This window comes from Salvelinus fontinalis, chromosome 31, assembly GCF_029448725.1.
Source record: "Salvelinus fontinalis isolate EN_2023a chromosome 31, ASM2944872v1, whole genome shotgun sequence".
Lineage (NCBI taxonomy): Eukaryota > Metazoa > Chordata > Actinopteri > Salmoniformes > Salmonidae > Salvelinus > Salvelinus fontinalis.
The window spans coordinates 16966133-16985766 of NC_074695.1; the positions used below are offsets into that span (position 1 = coordinate 16966133).

The 19634-nt window shown below is 44.2% G+C and overlaps 1 protein-coding gene across 1 annotated transcript; it reads left to right on the forward strand.

Annotated features, from left to right (window-relative positions):
• The first annotated feature begins 1775 nt into the window (after positions 1 to 1775).
• On the forward strand, positions 1776 to 19008 carry LOC129829669 (photoreceptor ankyrin repeat protein-like). Its single transcript, XM_055891518.1, has 6 exons — positions 1776 to 2151; positions 10321 to 10713; positions 11287 to 11416; positions 11582 to 11722; positions 13273 to 13452; positions 13752 to 19008. The coding sequence occupies exons 2-6, from the start codon at positions 10456 to 10458 to the stop codon at positions 14402 to 14404; spliced, it is 1362 nt and encodes a 453-aa protein (XP_055747493.1). The 5' UTR covers positions 1776 to 2151; positions 10321 to 10455; the 3' UTR covers positions 14405 to 19008.
• The last annotated feature ends 626 nt before the right edge of the window (positions 19009 to 19634 follow it).

Genomic DNA, 19634 nt, shown 5'->3' on the forward strand with positions numbered 1-19634 from the left:
TTTATTGTTCATTTTATGAGTATAGCTAAAGGGTTTTTGAAAAGGAAAAGCTTTGCCCTTCCATCGCTCTATGATAGGCATAGTTATGTAAATGTAGTTGTTGGTGCATTCGTATTGTCCATGTGGGCAGAGAGCTCAGAAAGCACAGGTACCTTCGGTTGTGGCTAATGTCCTTAGGCCTGTTTTAAAAGGCTCAGCTTAACAGTGCCCTGAAATGTACACTCAGTCTATTTCAGTTATCCTAAGACATGGACCCTTCTGTTGCTGTATGGTAAAGTTGGTAGAATATTCCACTTTCAACGTCAGGATTGTGGCATAATTCCCTCTCGGGTCACCCATGCAAAAATGTATGCATGTGCTGCTGTTAGTCGCTTTGTATAAAAGTGTCTGCTATACGGCATGTACTTTGAACACCTGTAGCACCTGATGTAATGGACAGGACTGTCCTGGAGACGTAGTGATTCTCTTTAAAACCAGCAGGGGTCAGACTGCTCTCTCTCCGTTACTTGGTAACTGGAGCTCCTGTGCTAAGCTGGTGTGAACCCTGATCAGGGCATAAGGCATAAAGCTAAAGAACTCAGTCGCATCTCAACTTACTGTTGAGAGTTAGAATAGTAGAATACACCAGGTGCAATTTCAACATGTGGTTGTGCATCAGCAGTTTTTCTCTTACGTCAGTCACTGACAGTCACACAAATCGCCATGCCAGCTAACAACTTTTAGATTGGAAAGTTTGTCTACCCAGTCGGCCGAATACCGACTGGGCACACAGGGCATGTGCCCAGGGGCCCTGACCTCCAGGAGGCCCCCATTGATTTTGTTAGTGACTCTCACTTAGATATCATTATCATGGCATAAGTCATGGCAAAATGGGTAGAATGGCAGGAAATGTGTCATAAAATTACAAAAACTTGTCCCTGCCCCATGGCAAAATGTGTAGAATTGCAGGGAATTACCTTTAAAACTAAAATATTTCTCTCCATCAAGAGAGGGGCCACTAAAATGTATTTCCCGCGAGGTAGGGGGTCCTTCCAACCAAATCTTGCTTATGGCCCCTTAAAAGGCTAGGGCCGGGCCTGACCCCGATTACACATTGAGATGTCTAAAGATGTCTTTATGTGAACATGTTGTGTGTGAATGTGGACGGACATGTGCCTCTACCTTCGTGTGTGTGTGTGTGTGTGTGTGTGTGTGTGTGTGTGTGTGTGTGTGTGTGTGTGTGTGTGTGTGTGTGTGTGTGTGTGTGTGTGTGTGTGTGTGTGTGTGTGTGTGTGTGTCCTTTACAGGCCATCATGGGAACAATTAACTGACTAGGCCCCTGTCTCTCAGTAACAGGTTAGTTTGTTTCCCTTCCAATGGCTTTACATGGTAAAACAGCTAGGCTAACAGGCTCCAGGCTGTGTGTACTTCTCTGGAGCTGTTCACAGTCACAAAAAGACTGGGAGTGGGATTGTACAACCGGACAGGGGGGCAGGGGGGCAGGGGATCGGGGCGTACACCCACACACACACACACACCGGGTCCATTCCACTACAACAGACTGACTGACTTACATAATGTGTGATTAAATCATAGGACTAATCTTAGACCTTTAGAGAGGTTGGCTCTGACAGAAGAAGATATATGGAAAATGACTGATAGAGGTAGAAGAGTAGGAGAGAGATAGAGAGGAGGGAGAAAGAGAGAGAAAGGGGGAGGACGAGAGAGATTGAGAATGACTTGGAGAGACAGAGGGAGGGAGAGAGCAGTCCCTCCTGCTCAGCTTCTAGCCAGCCTGTCAGGTGAAATGCTCTCCTTCCGCTGTTTCTTGCCTTCTAATCCTCCTGTAAATCTCCTGTAATCGGGTGAGAGCATGCTGCCTCCTGACAAACCTGCTGCCTGACTTTGCGTTCATTGTCTATGTAAAGACCTGGGAGGAGGATGGTGTGGTGATCTATCGGACAGCCTAGGCACACTGTAAGGAGGGGGTTAGAACACGTTAGCTGGAGCAGCACGGGTCTGTTGTTGCTGGTACTTAGCCAGACAAACCCAGAGGAACAGAGGAAGAGGGGATGCGTATGCTGCATTGACCCAGGAAGACGGAGAAAGGGAGTAAACAGAGGGAAAAGAGAAGAGGACAATACCCTCCATTGGATAGACAACCGTTTTATGGTGAGACTTATTGGCATGTATGGGTTTGTAACTGTCAAAGTTCATGGTCCCACTACTTTCTGTACAGGATCTTATCAGAGGCACATGCTGTGGATTGATAGCACCTTTAATAATGTTCTCCTTCCACAGTTTGTTGTTCGGAGAAACAACAGAGACTTGTGAAATCAGATGTTCAGGGGAAGTTGTAAGAGAACAAGTTGTTGTAATGTCACCCAGTAGCACAGGAGGTTGGTGGCACCTTAATTGGGGAGGATGAGCTTGTGGTAATGTCTGGAGCGGAATAAGTGGAATGGTATCAAATACATCAAACACATGGTTTTCAATGTGTTTGATGACAATCCATCTGCTCCGTTCCAGACATTATCATGAGCCGTCCTCCCCTCAGCAGCCTCCACTGCTCAGTAGTATATTGTCTAAGGCGGGGAAGATAGAGGAAGAAACACATGGCTGTGCAGCCAGGCAGAGGAAAACAGAAGAGAAAGAGACAGAGAGGACACGTTGTAGTGATATCAATCTTCATTCTTCTAAGAGGAACAGCAAAGGAATGAAAACAAAGGCTTGTGGGACTTTAAGAGTTTGAGTGTTCCTATCTGTGTTTAAACTAGATCCTACATGATCCTACTTAAAGGGAGCTTTTAGACTAATGATTAGGCTAAGCTGTAGTCATGTAGGTAGTTAAAAACAAGTGGTAAGGCTAATTCTTTGGGAAGAGATTGGAAAACGCTGCTATGTGATTCTGTAGGGAAAAGCAGGGCCAAGTCAAGCAGCTAGAGAGATAAAATCACATCAATGCCCCTCTGTGGACGACAGCTTTGTTTATGTTGCGGTGAAAAATAAGGTTTTCCCATCCCTGCCCCTTCACACACACACACACAAGTAGGCGTGCGCACACACACACCCACACACACACAAATAGGCGTGCACACACACATATAAACACATTGTTTTTCTGTCAGCAAAAGACAGAGAAGCAGCATCAAGGATTGCTAAATATAGCAGTCAGTCCTTGGAGCAAAATAGCCATTCTTTTTCTGTCTGAGCACAGAGATGCATTTGGGAATTTTGTTTTATGCAACGTGAGAAGTTACAGATAACTTTCTCAAACAATATTGTTGCTGATTGTTACCAGGGCAGTTACCAACATTGTTACCAGGGCAGTGACTAATATTGTTGCTGATTGTTACCAGGGCAGTTACCAACATTGTTACCAGGGCAGTTACCAACATTGTTACCAGCGCAGTTACCAGGGCAGTTACCAACATTGTTACCAGGGAAGTTACCAACATTGTTACCAGGGCAGTTACCAACATTGTTGCTGATTGTTACCAACATTGTTACCAGGGCAGTGACTAACATTGTTGCTGATTGTTACCCGGGCAGTTACCAACATTGTTGCTGATTGTTACCAGGGCAGTTTCCAACATTGTTACCAGTGCAGTTACCAACATTGTTGCTGATTGTTACCAGAGCAGTTACCAACATTGTTGCTAATTGTTACCAGAGCAGTTACCAACATTGTTACCAGGGCAGTTACCAACATTGTTGCTGATTGTTACCAGAGCAGTTACCAACATTGTTACCAGGGCAGTTACCAACATTGTTGCTGATTGTTACCAGAGCAGTTACCAACATTGTTACCAGGGCAGTTACCAACATTGTTGCTGATTGTTACCAGAGCAGTTACCAACATTGTTACCAGGGCAGTTACCAACATTGTTGCTGATTGTTACCAACATTGTTACCAGGGCATTGTTGCTGATTGTTACCAGAGCAGTTACCAACATTGTTACCAGTGCAGTTATCAACATTGTTACCAGGGCAGTTACCAACATTGTTACCAGTGCAGTTATCAACATTGTTACCAGGGCAGTTACCAACATTGTTACCAGGGCAGTTACCAACATTGTTACTGATTGTTACCAGGGCAGTTACCAACATTGTTACCAGGGCAGTTACCAACATTGTTACCAGGGGGCAGTTACCAACATTGTTACCAGGGCAGTTACCAACATTGTTACCAGGGCAGTTACCAACATTGTTACCAGCGCAGTTACCAGGGCAGTTACCAACATTGTTACCAGGGAAGTTACCAACATTGTTACCAGGGCAGTTACCAACATTGTTGCTGATTGTTACCAACATTGTTACCAGGGCAGTGACTAACATTGTTGCTGATTGTTACCCGGGCAGTTACCAACATTGTTGCTGATTGTTACCAGGGCAGTTTCCAACATTGTTACCAGTGCAGTTACCAACATTGTTGCTGATTGTTACCAGAGCAGTTACCAACATTGTTGTTAATTGTTACCAGAGCAGTTACCAACATTGTTACCAGGGCAGTTACCAACATTGTTGCTGATTGTTACCAGAGCAGTTACCAACATTGTTACCAGGGCAGTTACCAACATTGTTGCTGATTGTTACCAGAGCAGTTACCAACATTGTTACCAGGGCAGTTACCAACATTGTTGCTGATTGTTACCAGAGCAGTTACCAACATTGTTACCAGAGCAGTTACCAACATTGTTACCAGGGCAGTTACCAACATTGTTGCTGATTGTTACCAACATTGTTACCAGGGCATTGTTGCTGATTGTTACCAGAGCAGTTACCAACATTGTTACCAGTGCAGTTATCAACATTGTTACCAGGGCAGTTACCAACATTGTTACCAGGGCAGTTACCAACATTGTTACCAGGGCAGTTACCAACATTGTTACTGATTGTTACCAGGGCAGTTACCAACATTGTTACCAGGGAAGTTACCAACATTGTTACCAGGGGGCAGTTACCAACATTGTTACCAGGGCAGTTACCAACATTGTTACCAGGGCAGTTACCAACATTGTTGCTGATTGTTACCAACATTGTTACCAGGGCAGTTACCAACATTGTTGCTGATTGTTACCAGAGCAGTTACCAACATTGTTGCTGATTGTTACCAGGGCAGTTTCCAACATTGTTACCAGTGCAGTTACCAACATTGTTGCTGATTGTTACCAGAGCAGTTACCAACATTGTTGCTAATTGTTACCAGAGCAGTTACCAACATTGTTACCAGGGCAGTTACCAACATTGTTGCTGATTGTTACCAGAGCAGTTACCAACATTGTTACCAGGGCAGTTACCAACATTGTTGCTGATTGTTACCAGAGCAGTTACCAACATTGTTACCAGGGCAGTTACCAACATTGTTGCTGATTGTTACCAGAGCAGTTACCAACATTGTTACCAGAGCAGTTACCAACATTGTTACCAGGGCAGTTACCAACATTGTTGCTGATTGTTACCAACATTGTTACCAGGGCATTGTTGCTGATTGTTACCAGAGCAGTTACCAACATTGTTACCAGTGCAGTTATCAACATTGTTACCAGGGCAGTTACCAACATTGTTACCAGGGCAGTTACCAACATTGTTACCAGGGCAGTTACCAACATTGTTACTGATTGTTACCAGGGCAGTTACCAACATTGTTACCAGGGCAGTTACCAACATTGTTACCAGGGGGCAGTTACCAACATTGTTACCAGGGCAGTTACCAACATTGTTACCAGGGCAGTTACCAACATTGTTACCAGCGCAGTTACCAGGGCAGTTACCAACATTGTTACCAGGGAAGTTACCAACATTGTTACCAGGGCAGTTACCAACATTGTTGCTGATTGTTACCAACATTGTTACCAGGGCAGTGACTAACATTGTTGCTGATTGTTACCCGGGCAGTTACCAACATTGTTGCTGATTGTTACCAGGGCAGTTTCCAACATTGTTACCAGTGCAGTTACCAACATTGTTGCTGATTGTTACCAGAGCAGTTACCAACATTGTTGCTAATTGTTACCAGAGCAGTTACCAACATTGTTACCAGGGCAGTTACCAACATTGTTGCTGATTGTTACCAGAGCAGTTACCAACATTGTTACCAGGGCAGTTACCAACATTGTTGCTGATTGTTACCAGAGCAGTTACCAACATTGTTACCAGGGCAGTTACCAACATTGTTGCTGATTGTTACCAGAGCAGTTACCAACATTGTTACCAGAGCAGTTACCAACATTGTTACCAGGGCAGTTACCAACATTGTTGCTGATTGTTACCAACATTGTTACCAGGGCATTGTTGCTGATTGTTACCAGAGCAGTTACCAACATTGTTACCAGTGCAGTTATCAACATTGTTACCAGGGCAGTTACCAACATTGTTACCAGGGCAGTTACCAACATTGTTACCAGGGCAGTTACCAACATTGTTACTGATTGTTACCAGGGCAGTTACCAACATTGTTACCAGGGCAGTTACCAACATTGTTACCAGGGGGCAGTTACCAACATTGTTACCAGGGCAGTTACCAACATTGTTACCAGGGCAGTTACCAACATTGTTGCTGATTGTTACCAACATTGTTACCAGGGCAGTTACCAACATTGTTGCTGATTGTTACCAGAGCAGTTACCAACATTGTTGCTGATTGTTACCAGGGCAGTTTCCAACATTGTTACCAGTGCAGTTACCAACATTGTTGCTGATTGTTACCAGAGCAGTTACCAACATTGTTGCTAATTGTTACCAGAGCAGTTACCAACATTGTTACCAGGGCAGTTACCAACATTGTTGCTGATTGTTACCAGAGCAGTTACCAACATTGTTACCAGGGCAGTTACCAACATTGTTGCTGATTGTTACCAGAGCAGTTACCAACATTGTTACCAGGGCAGTTACCAACATTGTTGATGATTGTTACCAGAGCAGTTACCAACATTGTTACCAGAGCAGTTACCAACATTGTTACCAGGGCAGTTACCAACATTGTTGCTGATTGTTACCAACATTGTTACCAGGGCATTGTTGCTGATTGTTACCAGAGCAGTTACCAACATTGTTACCAGTGCAGTTATCAACATTGTTACCAGGGCAGTTACCAACATTGTTATCAGGGCAGTTACCAACATTGTTACCAGGGCAGTTACCAACATTGTTGGTGATTGTTACCAATGCAGTTGGTAACATTGTTGCTGATGTTACCAGGGCAGTTGGTAACATTGTTGCTGATTGTTACCAGTGCAGTTGGTAACAGTGTTGCTGATTGTTACCAGAGAAGTTACCAACATTGTTACCGGGGCAGTTACCAACATTGTTGCTGAATGTTACCAGGGCAGTTACAAAACATTGTTACCAGGGCAGTTACCAACATTGTTGCTGATTGTTACCAGAGCAGTTTCCAACATTGTTACCAGTGCAGTTATCAACATTGTTGCTGATTGTTACCAGAGCAGTTACCAACATTGTTACCAGTGCAGTTACCAACATTGTTGCTGATTGTTACCAACATTGTTACCAGGGCAGTGACTAACATTGTTGCCGATTGTTACCAGGGCAGTTACCAACATTGTTGCTGATTGTTACCAGGGCAGTGACTAACATTTTTGCTGATTGTTACCAGAGAAGTTACCAACATTGTTACCAGGGCAGTTACCAACATTGTTGCTGATTGTTACCAGAGCAGTTACCAACATTGTTGCTGATTGTTACCAGAGCAGTTACCAACATTGTTACCAGGGCAGTTACCAACATTGTTGCTGATTGTTACCAGAGCAGTTACCAACATTGTTACCAGGGCAGTTACCAACATTGTTGCTGATTGTTACCAGAGCAGTTACCAACATTGTTACCAGTGCAGTTACCAACATTGTTGCTGATTGTTACCAACATTGTTACCAGGGCAGTGACTAACATTGTTGCTGATTGTTACCAGGGCAGTTACCAACATTGTTGCTGATTGTTACCAGGGAAGTTACCAACATTGTTACCTGGGCAGTTACCAACATTGTTGCTGATTGTTACCAGGGCAGTGACTAACATTTTTGCTGATTGTTACCAGAGAAGTTACCAACATTGTTACCAGGGCAGTTACCAACATTGTTGCTTATTGTTACCAGTGCAGTTGGTAACATTGTTGCTTATTGTTACCAGTGCAGTTGGTAACATTGTTGCTAATTGTTACCATTGCAGTTGGTAACATTGTTGCTGATTGTTACCAGTGCAGTTGGTAACATTGTTGCTGATTGTTACCATTGCAGTTGGTAACATTGTTGCTTATTGTTACCAGTGCAGTTGGTATCATTGTTGCTGATTGTTACCATTGCAGTTGGTAACAGTGTTGCTGATTGTTACCAGTGCAGTTGGTAACATTGTACAGTAACATTTACATGGCACATCTTTTCATGCACCATGGCGTTTTACTTCATGACCAGGAATGTAAATACCTTATGTACAGTAATCTACAGCAACGTTTACATGGCAGATCTTATTACTACTTTTTCTTTAAAGAGAAAAGGATTCAATTTGAGTGTGATTTCCGTGAATGGTGTGTGTGTGTGTGTGTATGTATGTATATATATATACATACATACACACACACACACACACACCATTCACCATTCCATTATATATATATACAGATTGGTTGATTAGTACCCAGCAGGCTACTCTCAACTAGTCTAGTTGAAGGTGAAGCCCCATGCAGTGACAGATGCTGTAGCCGGCCTGGCCCAGCCTGGCTTCCCAGACATGATAGCAGGCAGGCAGTCTGCACCATATGCCCTGTCTATACCCATTACACACACCCTATCACTTAGCCTACATAGGCTGACTCACTGAGAGAAGCCAAAGCTTTTTGTTGAATTTCTTATTCCTGAAAACATCATTCTTGTTAGTCTGTGTTCAGCAGCAGTAGACCTCCCTTTTCATGTTCTTTAGATAATTGCTTTAAAAGTAAATGCATTGAATGCTTATTAAACTCTCCCTGATAGTTTATGCAATGCGTATAAAGCAGGCTTACAGTGTGTGTTCAGTATAGACATTAGAAAACTTCCCAATACGTTTTATTTAAACGCAAGGTTTATCTATTAATCCTGGTATTGACATCCAGATACAGACTAGACCGTCACGTTCAGTGTGTCTCCGAGTAGGGTGTCCTGGTGTCCGGTAGGGTGTCCTGGTGTCCGGTAGGGTGTCCTGGTGTCCTGGCCTCAATCCAGTTACAAAATGTCTATCTGTAGCACGTTGGTTGCACCGTGACGAGGCTGAGAGGGCAGATTATTTCTGACTGCTGTAATTGTTCAGATTACAATACCTCCTCCTGTCAACCACACCTGGCTGGGAGAGGCTAGGTTCTCCTCAGGTTCTCCTCTGGTTCTCCTCAGCCTGATTCCCACTATAGGACCTAAGCTACCCAACCATAGCCGAGCTGTACTAGGCTGGCCTGGTTACGAATCCCCCGTAGTTGATAGAACCGTGCTGAAAAGGACAACGTAAAAAAGAACACATCGGAGCGAACACAATACAGGCTGCATCGGCCCTAGAAGGTGAATGGGTCTTTAAGGCTCTCCTCAGGACTGGGGGGATGGAGGCTCATCTACTTTACCTCACTCACACTGACTAAGACCAATCAGTGGACCAGTCCTTACATTCAGACCAGGCTGGAAACAGAAAACATAGGAGTTGCGACCGTGCCGTCTCAGGTCAATGGGAACCTTAGGAGGCTGTTCAGGAGCAACTTTCTTGACAGATCAACATCGACTGAAAGATGTGGAGATGAGAGGGTCAACCAACCATGTAGGCTAATGATTATAAAATGTTTTGTCACATTGGTAATTGAATGTAGTGTAAATACAGACTCTAAAGGATTGTTTGATGGCTATTCTTATGCAATATATGCATGTTTCATGCCAACTAGATCCATGCTGGTTCATTTCAGTTGGTTTACTGTGAGCCAGAGAAGGTTTAGAGACGCTCTATGAGCTATTGATAAACACTCTTTGATAAAAAAAAAGGATCATATCTTGGGGAAATGGAAGAGAAGGGAACCAAAATAGGGTACGAACAGGACATTTGATTCATCACATCCATAATTGAGTTGCCAGTTGTTTCACAATGTGTAATTGAATTAGAGCTCTCTCTGTGGTGTAAGTGTGTGTGTGTGTGTGTGTGTGTGTGTGTGTGTGTGTGTGTGTGTGTGTGTGTGTGTGTGTGTGTGTGTGTGTGTGTGTGTGTGTGTGTGTGTGTGTGTGTGTGTGTGTGTGTGTGTGCGTGCGTGCACGCTCTTGCTGTTCTGTGTCTGTTTGTCTGTGTCCCTCCAGTCATGTATGTCTGTGTCTATTCTTACAGGGAGCAGCTGGGATGTGGTAATCATCAACAGGGTCCAGGCAGGGTCCTCGCCACATCTCATCCTCCCGTGGGCAGAGTAGGCCTCTTGGTCGGGTGTGATCCCCTCCTCTCGGTGGTCCACCTGGAGATCCAGTGATGGCTCATGCACAGGATGATCCCCAACTAGGCGCTGGCCCGTCCGAGGATTCTGAACTCTCTGAGAATGAGTCCGAAACGGCGAGCTTGGTGTCGGAAGACTCTATCATGCCAGACTATGAGATGGAGCGGGGTAGAGGAGGCACCACCTCTACGCTGTACGAGGCCTGTAACAGGAACGAGGCGCTGATGCTACGGAGGGTCCTGGAGAGGGGGGTTACTAAGGAAGAGGTTATGGAGCTGGATATCAATGGCATGGTAAGGACTATGTCATGTTTCCCTCAGGTGGTTCTGGGTTCAATAAGTATTTGATTTCTTTCAAATACTTGAAGCGTAGGATGGGACTATTCTAAGAAAATCTTATGGCCTCAGGTGTTGTACCTTAGAGCAGGGTTTCCCAAACTCTACGCCCCCCCTTCCCCCCCAAGTACACGTCTTGGTTTTTGCCCTAGCACCACACAGCTGATTCGAATAATCAAAGCTTGATGATGAGTTGCTGATTTGAATCAGCTGTGTAGTGCTAGGGCAAAACCCAAAACGTACAGCCAGGGGATGCCCTGGGACCGGGTTTGGGAAACTCTGCCTTAGAGCAGTGTTTCTCAACCATTGGCCTGCGGACTGGCAATGATTCCTGGGATGATACTGACTGGTCTTTGAGATGGTTGGCTTACACTTTTTTAGTGAGTTACTCAAATGTTAATTTTAATGTAAGAGGTCCCACAAGGAGGATGAACAAAAGCTTGACGGTTTCTGGTACATAAAAGGTGGAGAAACACTGCATTAGAGCATATTGAATGACCACATCTGGGCTCTGCTTTGTTTCCATGTCAGAATGGTCTGATGCTTGCTGTCTCCAGAGGCTATGTGGACATGGTCTACGGTCTACACACGTGTCCACTGATCGACATTAACCATCAGGACAATGATGGCAACACAGCACTGATGATCGCTGCCCAGGCCGGTAAGCATTGCAATAATATGCTGGCTAGCTTTGGTGAGCATATCATATCATATCAGTAGAAGCACCTATTCCATGATCTGGTAGGGGTCACAGCATCCAATTCCATTGGTGATAACAACTATGGCAACTTAAACCTTCCTAATAACAGCCCCTCTCTCCACCCAGGCTACATCTCCATTCTAAACTTCATCCTGAACTACTACCCTAAGATAGACCTGGAGGTGAGGGACATCCGGGGCTTCACTGCCCTCATCAAGGCAGCCATGCAAGGCAGGGTAGACTGTGTGTCTTCCCTCCTCATGGCCGGTAAGTGGCTATAGTCAGTAAAATCAAGAATTGGAGTAGTCATTGAACAGAAGTCTTTGAGTGCAGGGTTGGAAAATACTATTTCCATGGGTTTTCCTTTCCCAAGTGTCGCAAATCCTCCCTCTCCATACTGAAAACTTCCTAACTGATATGTTATGTTTATTCTCGAATCAGTAGAAGCACAGTTACTATGGTGAAATGGGTTATCAACTTATCATCATAGAACTAGAATGACTATTGTTTTATTCATTATTTTTCTATGGTTACCGTGAATGTGTTAAAGAAGGGGGAAAAAGTAGTGCACTATATAGGGAATAGGGTGCTATTTCAGACACAGACCAAGTGTATGATTATGACAGCCATTTAGGTGGAGAAGGATGATGACGCACATCTGAGTTCAAGGGTCATCTGAGGACGTTGGTTTTCTATTCTCATCTTCATGTCTAATCTGGGACTAGCTGTGTTGGGTTGCAGGCTGGATTAGCTTTGTGTGGATTTACCAGGACTGATATAGACATGGCTGTGGTAACACCTATTAACGGTACATAAATCAAGACAGGTCACCATCAAGTCACCCTACTACCTATTCTTATCTGTACCATAGGAGGCTGCTGAGGGGAGGACGGCTCATCATAATGCCTGGAATGGAGTGAATGAAATGTTATCAACCACATGGAAACCGTGTGTTTGGTGTGTTCAATACCATTTCATTATTTCCGTTCCAGCCATTACAATGAGCCCGTCCTCCCTAATTAAGGTGCCAATGGCCACGTGTGATCTGTAGGCACAAAAAACAGCTTTGGGTATGGTGTAATTTGTGTTACGTCCACATGCCTTATAATGCATTCCTCTTCAGCTGAGTAAATGCTTGAGGACAAGCCTCTGAAATAGACACTAGTGTGAGTCCGTCTCCATCCAATAATGCATCCAATTAAATAATTAAGAACTAATTAACCAAATAACCTAAAGGTGGCTTTCAACACTAGAAACATTGTTTCAACTGCTGATTGTCTCTTTAATTGAAACTCTTGAATCTCCTGCTTCATACTGTAGATGTTCATAAACACATACTGTCTCATTATTAGCCAATCAAATAGTGACAGTTCTCCTCTCCGTAGCTGCCGGGCTATTCAATTCCGACCCTGGCAGGCCAAAACATTTGTGTTTTTTTGTTTCTACCTGGTAGTATATTGGAATCACCTGGTGTCCCAGGTCTGAATTGGTCCCTGATTATAAGGAGGTGAAAAATGGAAGTGTTTCAAACCTACAGAACCTGAATTGAATATCCCACCTCATAGAGGATACAAACAGCAATACACTATCTCCCTCCACATTTTACAGTTCCTTCACTGGCTACTAAGTAGGACGATGACATTGACTTGAATTTTCTTTGAACTGTCAGAGGACATGCCACATACATTACATTATAAAAATCTAATCTTGATCAGTTTCCCTCATTTCTTTAGTGCCTAACCTTGTTGCCTAGCTCCTATGATCATTTTGGATGTGCGTTCATGTTTCTCTGGCTCCCTGCCTATTCCGATGTCCAGGTGCAGATATCAATGTGGTGGATGAGGTCCGAGGGAAAAGCATCACGGACTGGGCCCTGAAGACGGGTCGCTTTGAGGTCCTGCAGCGTCTCCGTGTTCTCCAGGCGCACCCCATCGCCGAGCAGTTCTGCGACAGCTACGTGATTGAGTGGCCCGAGCTGAAGGAGCTGGTTGCCAAAGGTTAGAGAGGCCGGCAAGCAACCAGAGGGTTGCCGTTTCCAATCCCTGCCCCGGCTGGGAAAAAGCTGGTGGGCAGTGGTCCAGTAGCCTGCTGTTGTAACCTATAAACTGCTCCAAGGGCGCTGCACTGCGGCTGACCCATTTATCCAATCTCTCCATAGGGCGTATGTAGGCTATGTGTGTTTCTCTGTAGTGTGTCTCTGTGACAATAAATCTGAATCAAACTGTATTGCAATGCAACAAATGTTACTAGGTGTTCTACATAGAAGTAATCTTCTATCTTCTGTCTTCTTCTAAAGCCATGATCCCCAAAACACTGACTCAACGTCTGAAGGACAGCCTGACCATTAGCTTACCCAAGGACCCTCAGGACAACGGAGTGATGGACCACCTGGTGAAGATAACCACATCCATCCACAGCCCTCTAGTCTCCACTGGCTGCCGGCCCCTCTGCCCCACAAGCCCCCCAGAGCTCGGGAAGCGGCGCCTGGCCGTACCGGAGCTGATGGAGAAGCACAGCAGCAAAGACCTGGAGGAAAGCTCTGTGTGTCATAGTAACGGTGTGAAATGTTCATTCATGCCTGCACAAGCGTCGTCGAGCTCCTTCTCACTCGCCAACTGCTGCTCGAACGCGGAGCAGAGGGATAGTGTTCTCTCAATGGCTGCCAGCGGCATCCGGAACTTCATCCCTTGTTCCATGGCCCACCGGAACTCTGTATTCCCATCTGGTTGCATCCCCAAGATCACCTTCACCAAGTCTCAGGACAAAACACCCAAGAAGGCAAAGAAGGCGAAGAGGCACAAGGGCCACCTGGAGCCTCCGGTCTGGAAGTACAAGTCGGAGAAGCAGGAGAAGAAAAAGGAAAAGGAAAAGCTGGAGGAAGAGAAGCGAGCGCAAGAGAAGGCACTTAAGAAAGCTAAGAAGAAGGCAGCCAAGGCGGCGGCCAAGTGAAAGGAGCCTGCCAAGGCAAGTTAAACTGCTGTCTGTAAAGTGCCACAGAGTGGGAGCACAGAACCCTGGGAAAATAGAGCGACCTCTGTGCTGTCATCAGACAGAAGAGGAAGCGAGACACCCCACTCGCAGTTTTGTTTATTGATTAAATGAAAGTCAATGAACTAAGTAGACCAGACCCAGCTGCTATTGCATTGGTGTCTATGGGAGACCCACCCCTGTTAAGTAGACCATTTTTTTCAATGATAAACAGCCTGAGAGAACTATCTTGATTTATCCACCATCTTTGCTGTCATCTCCTACTAACTCCATTGTATCCACTGTGATGATGTCATAAGACGGACAAGGGGACGGCTCCCCTGTGGTGGCACCTGCCTGGGGTCATCATGGAGGCCCAGTTGCAGCCCTACAGTGGGGCCTCCAATTCCTCCATGGGTGGAAACTAGCATCTGAGCCGGACTAAGTCTAATGGATGAACTGTTGTTTTCCTCTCTGCTGAGATATGCTGCTGTAAGAACTGCAATGGCCTGGACATTCCTAGACATTATTATTCATGTACTTTCATGTGGAATTCTCTTTTTCTGTTTTAAATAATTTTGTTGATTTATTTATTTTTGAGAGTTCAGTCGTTAAAAAGATCAGTAGAGTTTGTTTGGTCTTCCATGTTCTTAACTAACCAATCGAAACTGTGAAGGAACCAGAGCCATAGCAAAGAAATGTCTAATTTCTGATAAGCAAGGTACTTCCTGAAAAAGAAACAGGACATTAACATGAGTTAGGCAAATGATGAGGGAGGATTATGAACAAGGTTTCAGAGTTGCCTGTTTGATAAACCTCATGGTCAGATATAGCACAACCAGACCTGGGTTCAAATTTCAAATGTTTCAGCTGTGCTTGAGAGAGCTTGCCTGTTGATATGGAAACAATAGAAAAGTCCCAAAAGTGCAAACCACACCCACCTGGCACTCCAGGCAAGCTAAAGCAAACGCTGAATGTTTTTGTAACATTTTGAATAGTATTTGAACCTAGGTCTGACCACAACGCACATCTGAGTTCCAATCTGCTCTATGCTTTGTTTTCCTATGTACTCCAATTAGCTGTCTTCCAAAAGAAGTAGATTTGACACTGTTACCGGTGAGAGGACTTTTGACTTTTATCAAGAGTAGTAATATAATATCAGGGATCCCCTCAGTTTTGATGAGGCTCAGGTACTTAAAGATCAACCTGAGTGGCTTATTATTACGGTGCACCAACCTGCTCAGTTAGAAGAAATTGTTTGTTGATCCGGTTCACATGTTGTGATGGAGCTGAAATTTGAAGTATGTTATTCAGTAGGAATCAACTTCTGTCCTAATAGTATGTGATGGTTATTTTTTAAATAACACCATCATCCTCGTCAAAGATCCAGAAAATCGTATGTGTAGTGGCTATTGCCAGTCAAAAACCATTGATGCGTCAGATACGGCTCCTACAATATGAAAAAATACGATAGGCCTAATGAATACTCTATTACAAAACCAAACATTAAAACGTTTAAAAACACAACATCCATGTGACTTAGTGATGATCCTTCTTCCCACTATATCCGATAGATTTAGCAGCTTTGGCTATAGGCTAAGCTGGGTTAGTGTGTGAGCTTGTTAACTGGTGCTATTATAGTCCCAGTCAGATCAGACAATAACCATGTAGCCTAACCATAGATACGTCTTTAACCATGGGGCGTAACCATACAACCTAACCATAGATACGTCTTTAACCATGGGGCGTAACCATACAACCTAACCATAGATACAGCTGTAACCATGGGGTGTAAACATACAGCCTAACTATACAATACTTTCAGAAAGTATTCACACCCCTTGAATTTTTTCACATTCTTTGTGTTACAAAGTGGGATTCAAATGGATTTAATAGTTAAAAAAAAAATTGTCAACGATCTACACAAAATACTCTGTAATGTCAGTGTGGAAAAAAAATTCTAACATTTTTTGTGGGGTGAGAAAAACAGATATATTTTGATTAGAAAAGTATTCAACCCCCTGAGTCAACACGTTAGAATCACATTTGGCAGCGATTACAGCTGTGAGTCTTTCTGGGTAAGTCTCTGAAAGCTTTGCAAACCTGGATTGTATATTTTTTATTATTCAAGCTCTGTCAAGTTGGTTGTTGATCATTGCTAGACAGCCATTTTCAAGTCTTGCCATAGATTTTCAATATGTTTTAAGTCCAAACTGTAACTAGACAACTCAGGAACATTCAATGTCATCTTGGTAAGTAACTCCAGTGTGTATTTGGCCTTGTGATTTAGGTTATTGTCCTGCTGAAAGGTGGATTTGTCTTCCAGTGTCTGTTGGAAAGCAGACTGAACCAGGTTTTCCTCTATTACTTTGCCTGTGCTTAGCTCTATTCCTTTTCTTTTTATCCTAAAAAACGTCCATGACAAGTATACCCATAACAGGATGCAGCCACCACCATGCTTGAAAATATGAAGAGTGGTACTCCATGATGTGTTGTGTTGGATTTGCCCCAAACATAATACTTTGTATTCAGAACAAAGTTAATTTCTTTGACACATTTTTGCAGTATTACTTTTGTGTCTTATTGCAAACAGGATGCATGTTTTGGAATATTTGCATTATGTACAGGCTTCCTTCTTTTCACTCTGTCATTTGGGTTAGTATTGTGGAATAGTTACAATGTTGTTGATCCATCCTCAGTTTTCTCATATCAGCCATTTAACTCTGTAACTCGTGGAAAATCCCCATTGGCCTCATGGTGAAATCCTTGAGCGGTTTCCTTCCTCTCTGGCAACTGAGTTAGGAAGGACGCCTGTGTCTTTGTAGTGACTGGATGTATTGATACACCATCCAAAGTGTAATTATTAACTTTACCATGCTCAAAGGGATATTCAGAGTTGGCTTTTTTTTGCCATCTACTACACAGCCTAAATATATATACATCTGTAACCATGGGGAGTAACCATACAGCCTAAATATAGATACCTCTGTAACCATGGGGAGTAACCACACAGCCTAAATATAGATACATCTGTAACCATGGGGAGTAACCATACAGCCTAAATATAGATACATCTGTAACCATGGGGAGTAACCATACAGCCTAAATATAGATACATCTGTAACCATGGGGCATAACCACACAGCCTAAATATATATACATATGTAACCATGGGGCGTAACCATACAGCCTAACTATACGACTGTAACCATAGCACCTAACTATAGATATGTCTGTAACCATGGGGCGCAACCACACGACCTAACCATAAGTAGCGGCATAACCCAAAGGACGCAATACATGGGAGGGGTAATGTCCACTCGGCCAATAATTCTCCAAGTCATTGTGCAGATCTCTTTTGTAATACTTAATGGGGCTTTTTTGTATTTTACACACTTTTTTCTCCCCAATTTCATGATTTCGATCTTGTCTCATCACTGCAACTCCCCAATGGGGTCGGGAGAGGGTCGAGTCATGCGTCCTCTGAAACATGACCCGCCAAACCGCGCTTCTTAACACCCGCCCGCTTAACCCGGAAGCCAGCTGCACCAATGTGTCGGAGGAAACACCCCAAGTAAAGCCCCCCCGGCCAAACCATCCCCTAACCCGGATGACTTTGGGCCGATTGTGCGTCACCCTATGGGACTACCGGTCACGGCCGGTTGTGACACAGCCTGGGATCTAACCCAGGTCTGTAGTGATGCTGCAAGCGCTGCGATGCCTCAGACCGCTGCGCCACTCAGGAGACTTCGTGTTTTAGATCGGATTTTCGTCAGTTTGGGTAAAGGTACCTGTACCTCCAGCTATATAGCAGCCAGTGTTTAACCTCCACTGACCCCAAGTCAGATCTAAAAGTTCAGTTACTTACGACCTATCATAAGAAGGCAAAAAATAGGAATGATTTGTTTGAATAAAGTTATTTTTATAAGATGCGAAGAACCATCTCCAGACCATAAATATCAGTCTATAAAATAAACAAACAAGATCAATTAGGAAAAACAAACATACAAATAGGAGGAATAAGATCAAAACTAAAGCAAGAATTTCTACATTTACAAAAGACACTCACCAACTTTTCATGTCAGATGGACCCAGTGAAACTTTCCCAAAGTATCTCTACAATATTTGTCTCAGTTACCCTCTGCAGTTGGGGAACTCAATATACAGTCTACATCCAAATAAAAGCCCTATGGAGGTCAGAGAGACCATAGTAGCACCTTTGACTAAAGACTGAGTCTGCCTCCAAAATGGCAACCTATTCCCCTATTCATGTAGTGCACTACTTCTGACCAGAGCCCTATGGGCCCTGTTCAATAGGGAATAGGGTGCCATTTGTGATGCACAGAGACTGGGAGTCCTGAGACAGGAGATACATACTGTGTATCACAGACTGTTTATGCATTTCCATGATGACTCATGTTTTCTATAACTTAGAAAAATGTCTGCAAGGCACATTATGATACTGTACAAAAGCACATTTATTTTTCACCTGTATTTTCATTCAGGATGTGCTCTTTAGCTTAACATTTGAAAAGTGCTCAACTTCTTTAAGAAGCAGACATTGCCTGTCTCTCTATTCTAATGAATAAAATCCTAAACAGGTTTTAATTCTCCCTCCTCTCTCTGTGAGATTATTGTACAACAACAAAACAAACTGTGCTGTCCTTAGAAATAGAACGATATCATTCTATTTTTCTGGTGCTGCCTAGCTGGTGCTGCCTAGCTGGTGTTGCCTAGCTGGTGCTGCCTAGCTGGTGCTGCCTAGCTGGTGTTGCCTAGCTGGTGCTGCCTAGCTGGTGTTGCCTAGCTGGTGCTGCCTAGCTGGTGTTGCCTAGCTGGTGCTGCCTAGCTGGTGCTGCCTAGCTGGTGCTGCCTAGCTGGTGCTGCCTAGCTGGTTCTGCCTAGCTGGTGCTGCCTAGCTGGTGCTGCCTAGCTGGTTCTGCCTAGCTGGTTCTGCCTAGCTGGTTCTGCCTAGCTGGTTCTGCCTAGCTGGTGCTGCCTAGCTGGTTCTGCCTAGCTGGTTCTGCCTAGCTGGTTCTGCCTAGCTGGTGCTGCCTAGCTGGTGCTGCCTAGCTGGTTCTGCCTAGCTGGTTCTGCCTAGCTGGTGCTGCCTAGCTGGTTCTGCCTAGCTGGTTCTGCCTAGCTGGTGCTGCCTAGCTGGTGCTGCCTAGCTGGTTCTGCCTAGCTGGTTCTGCCTAGCTGGTTCTGCCTA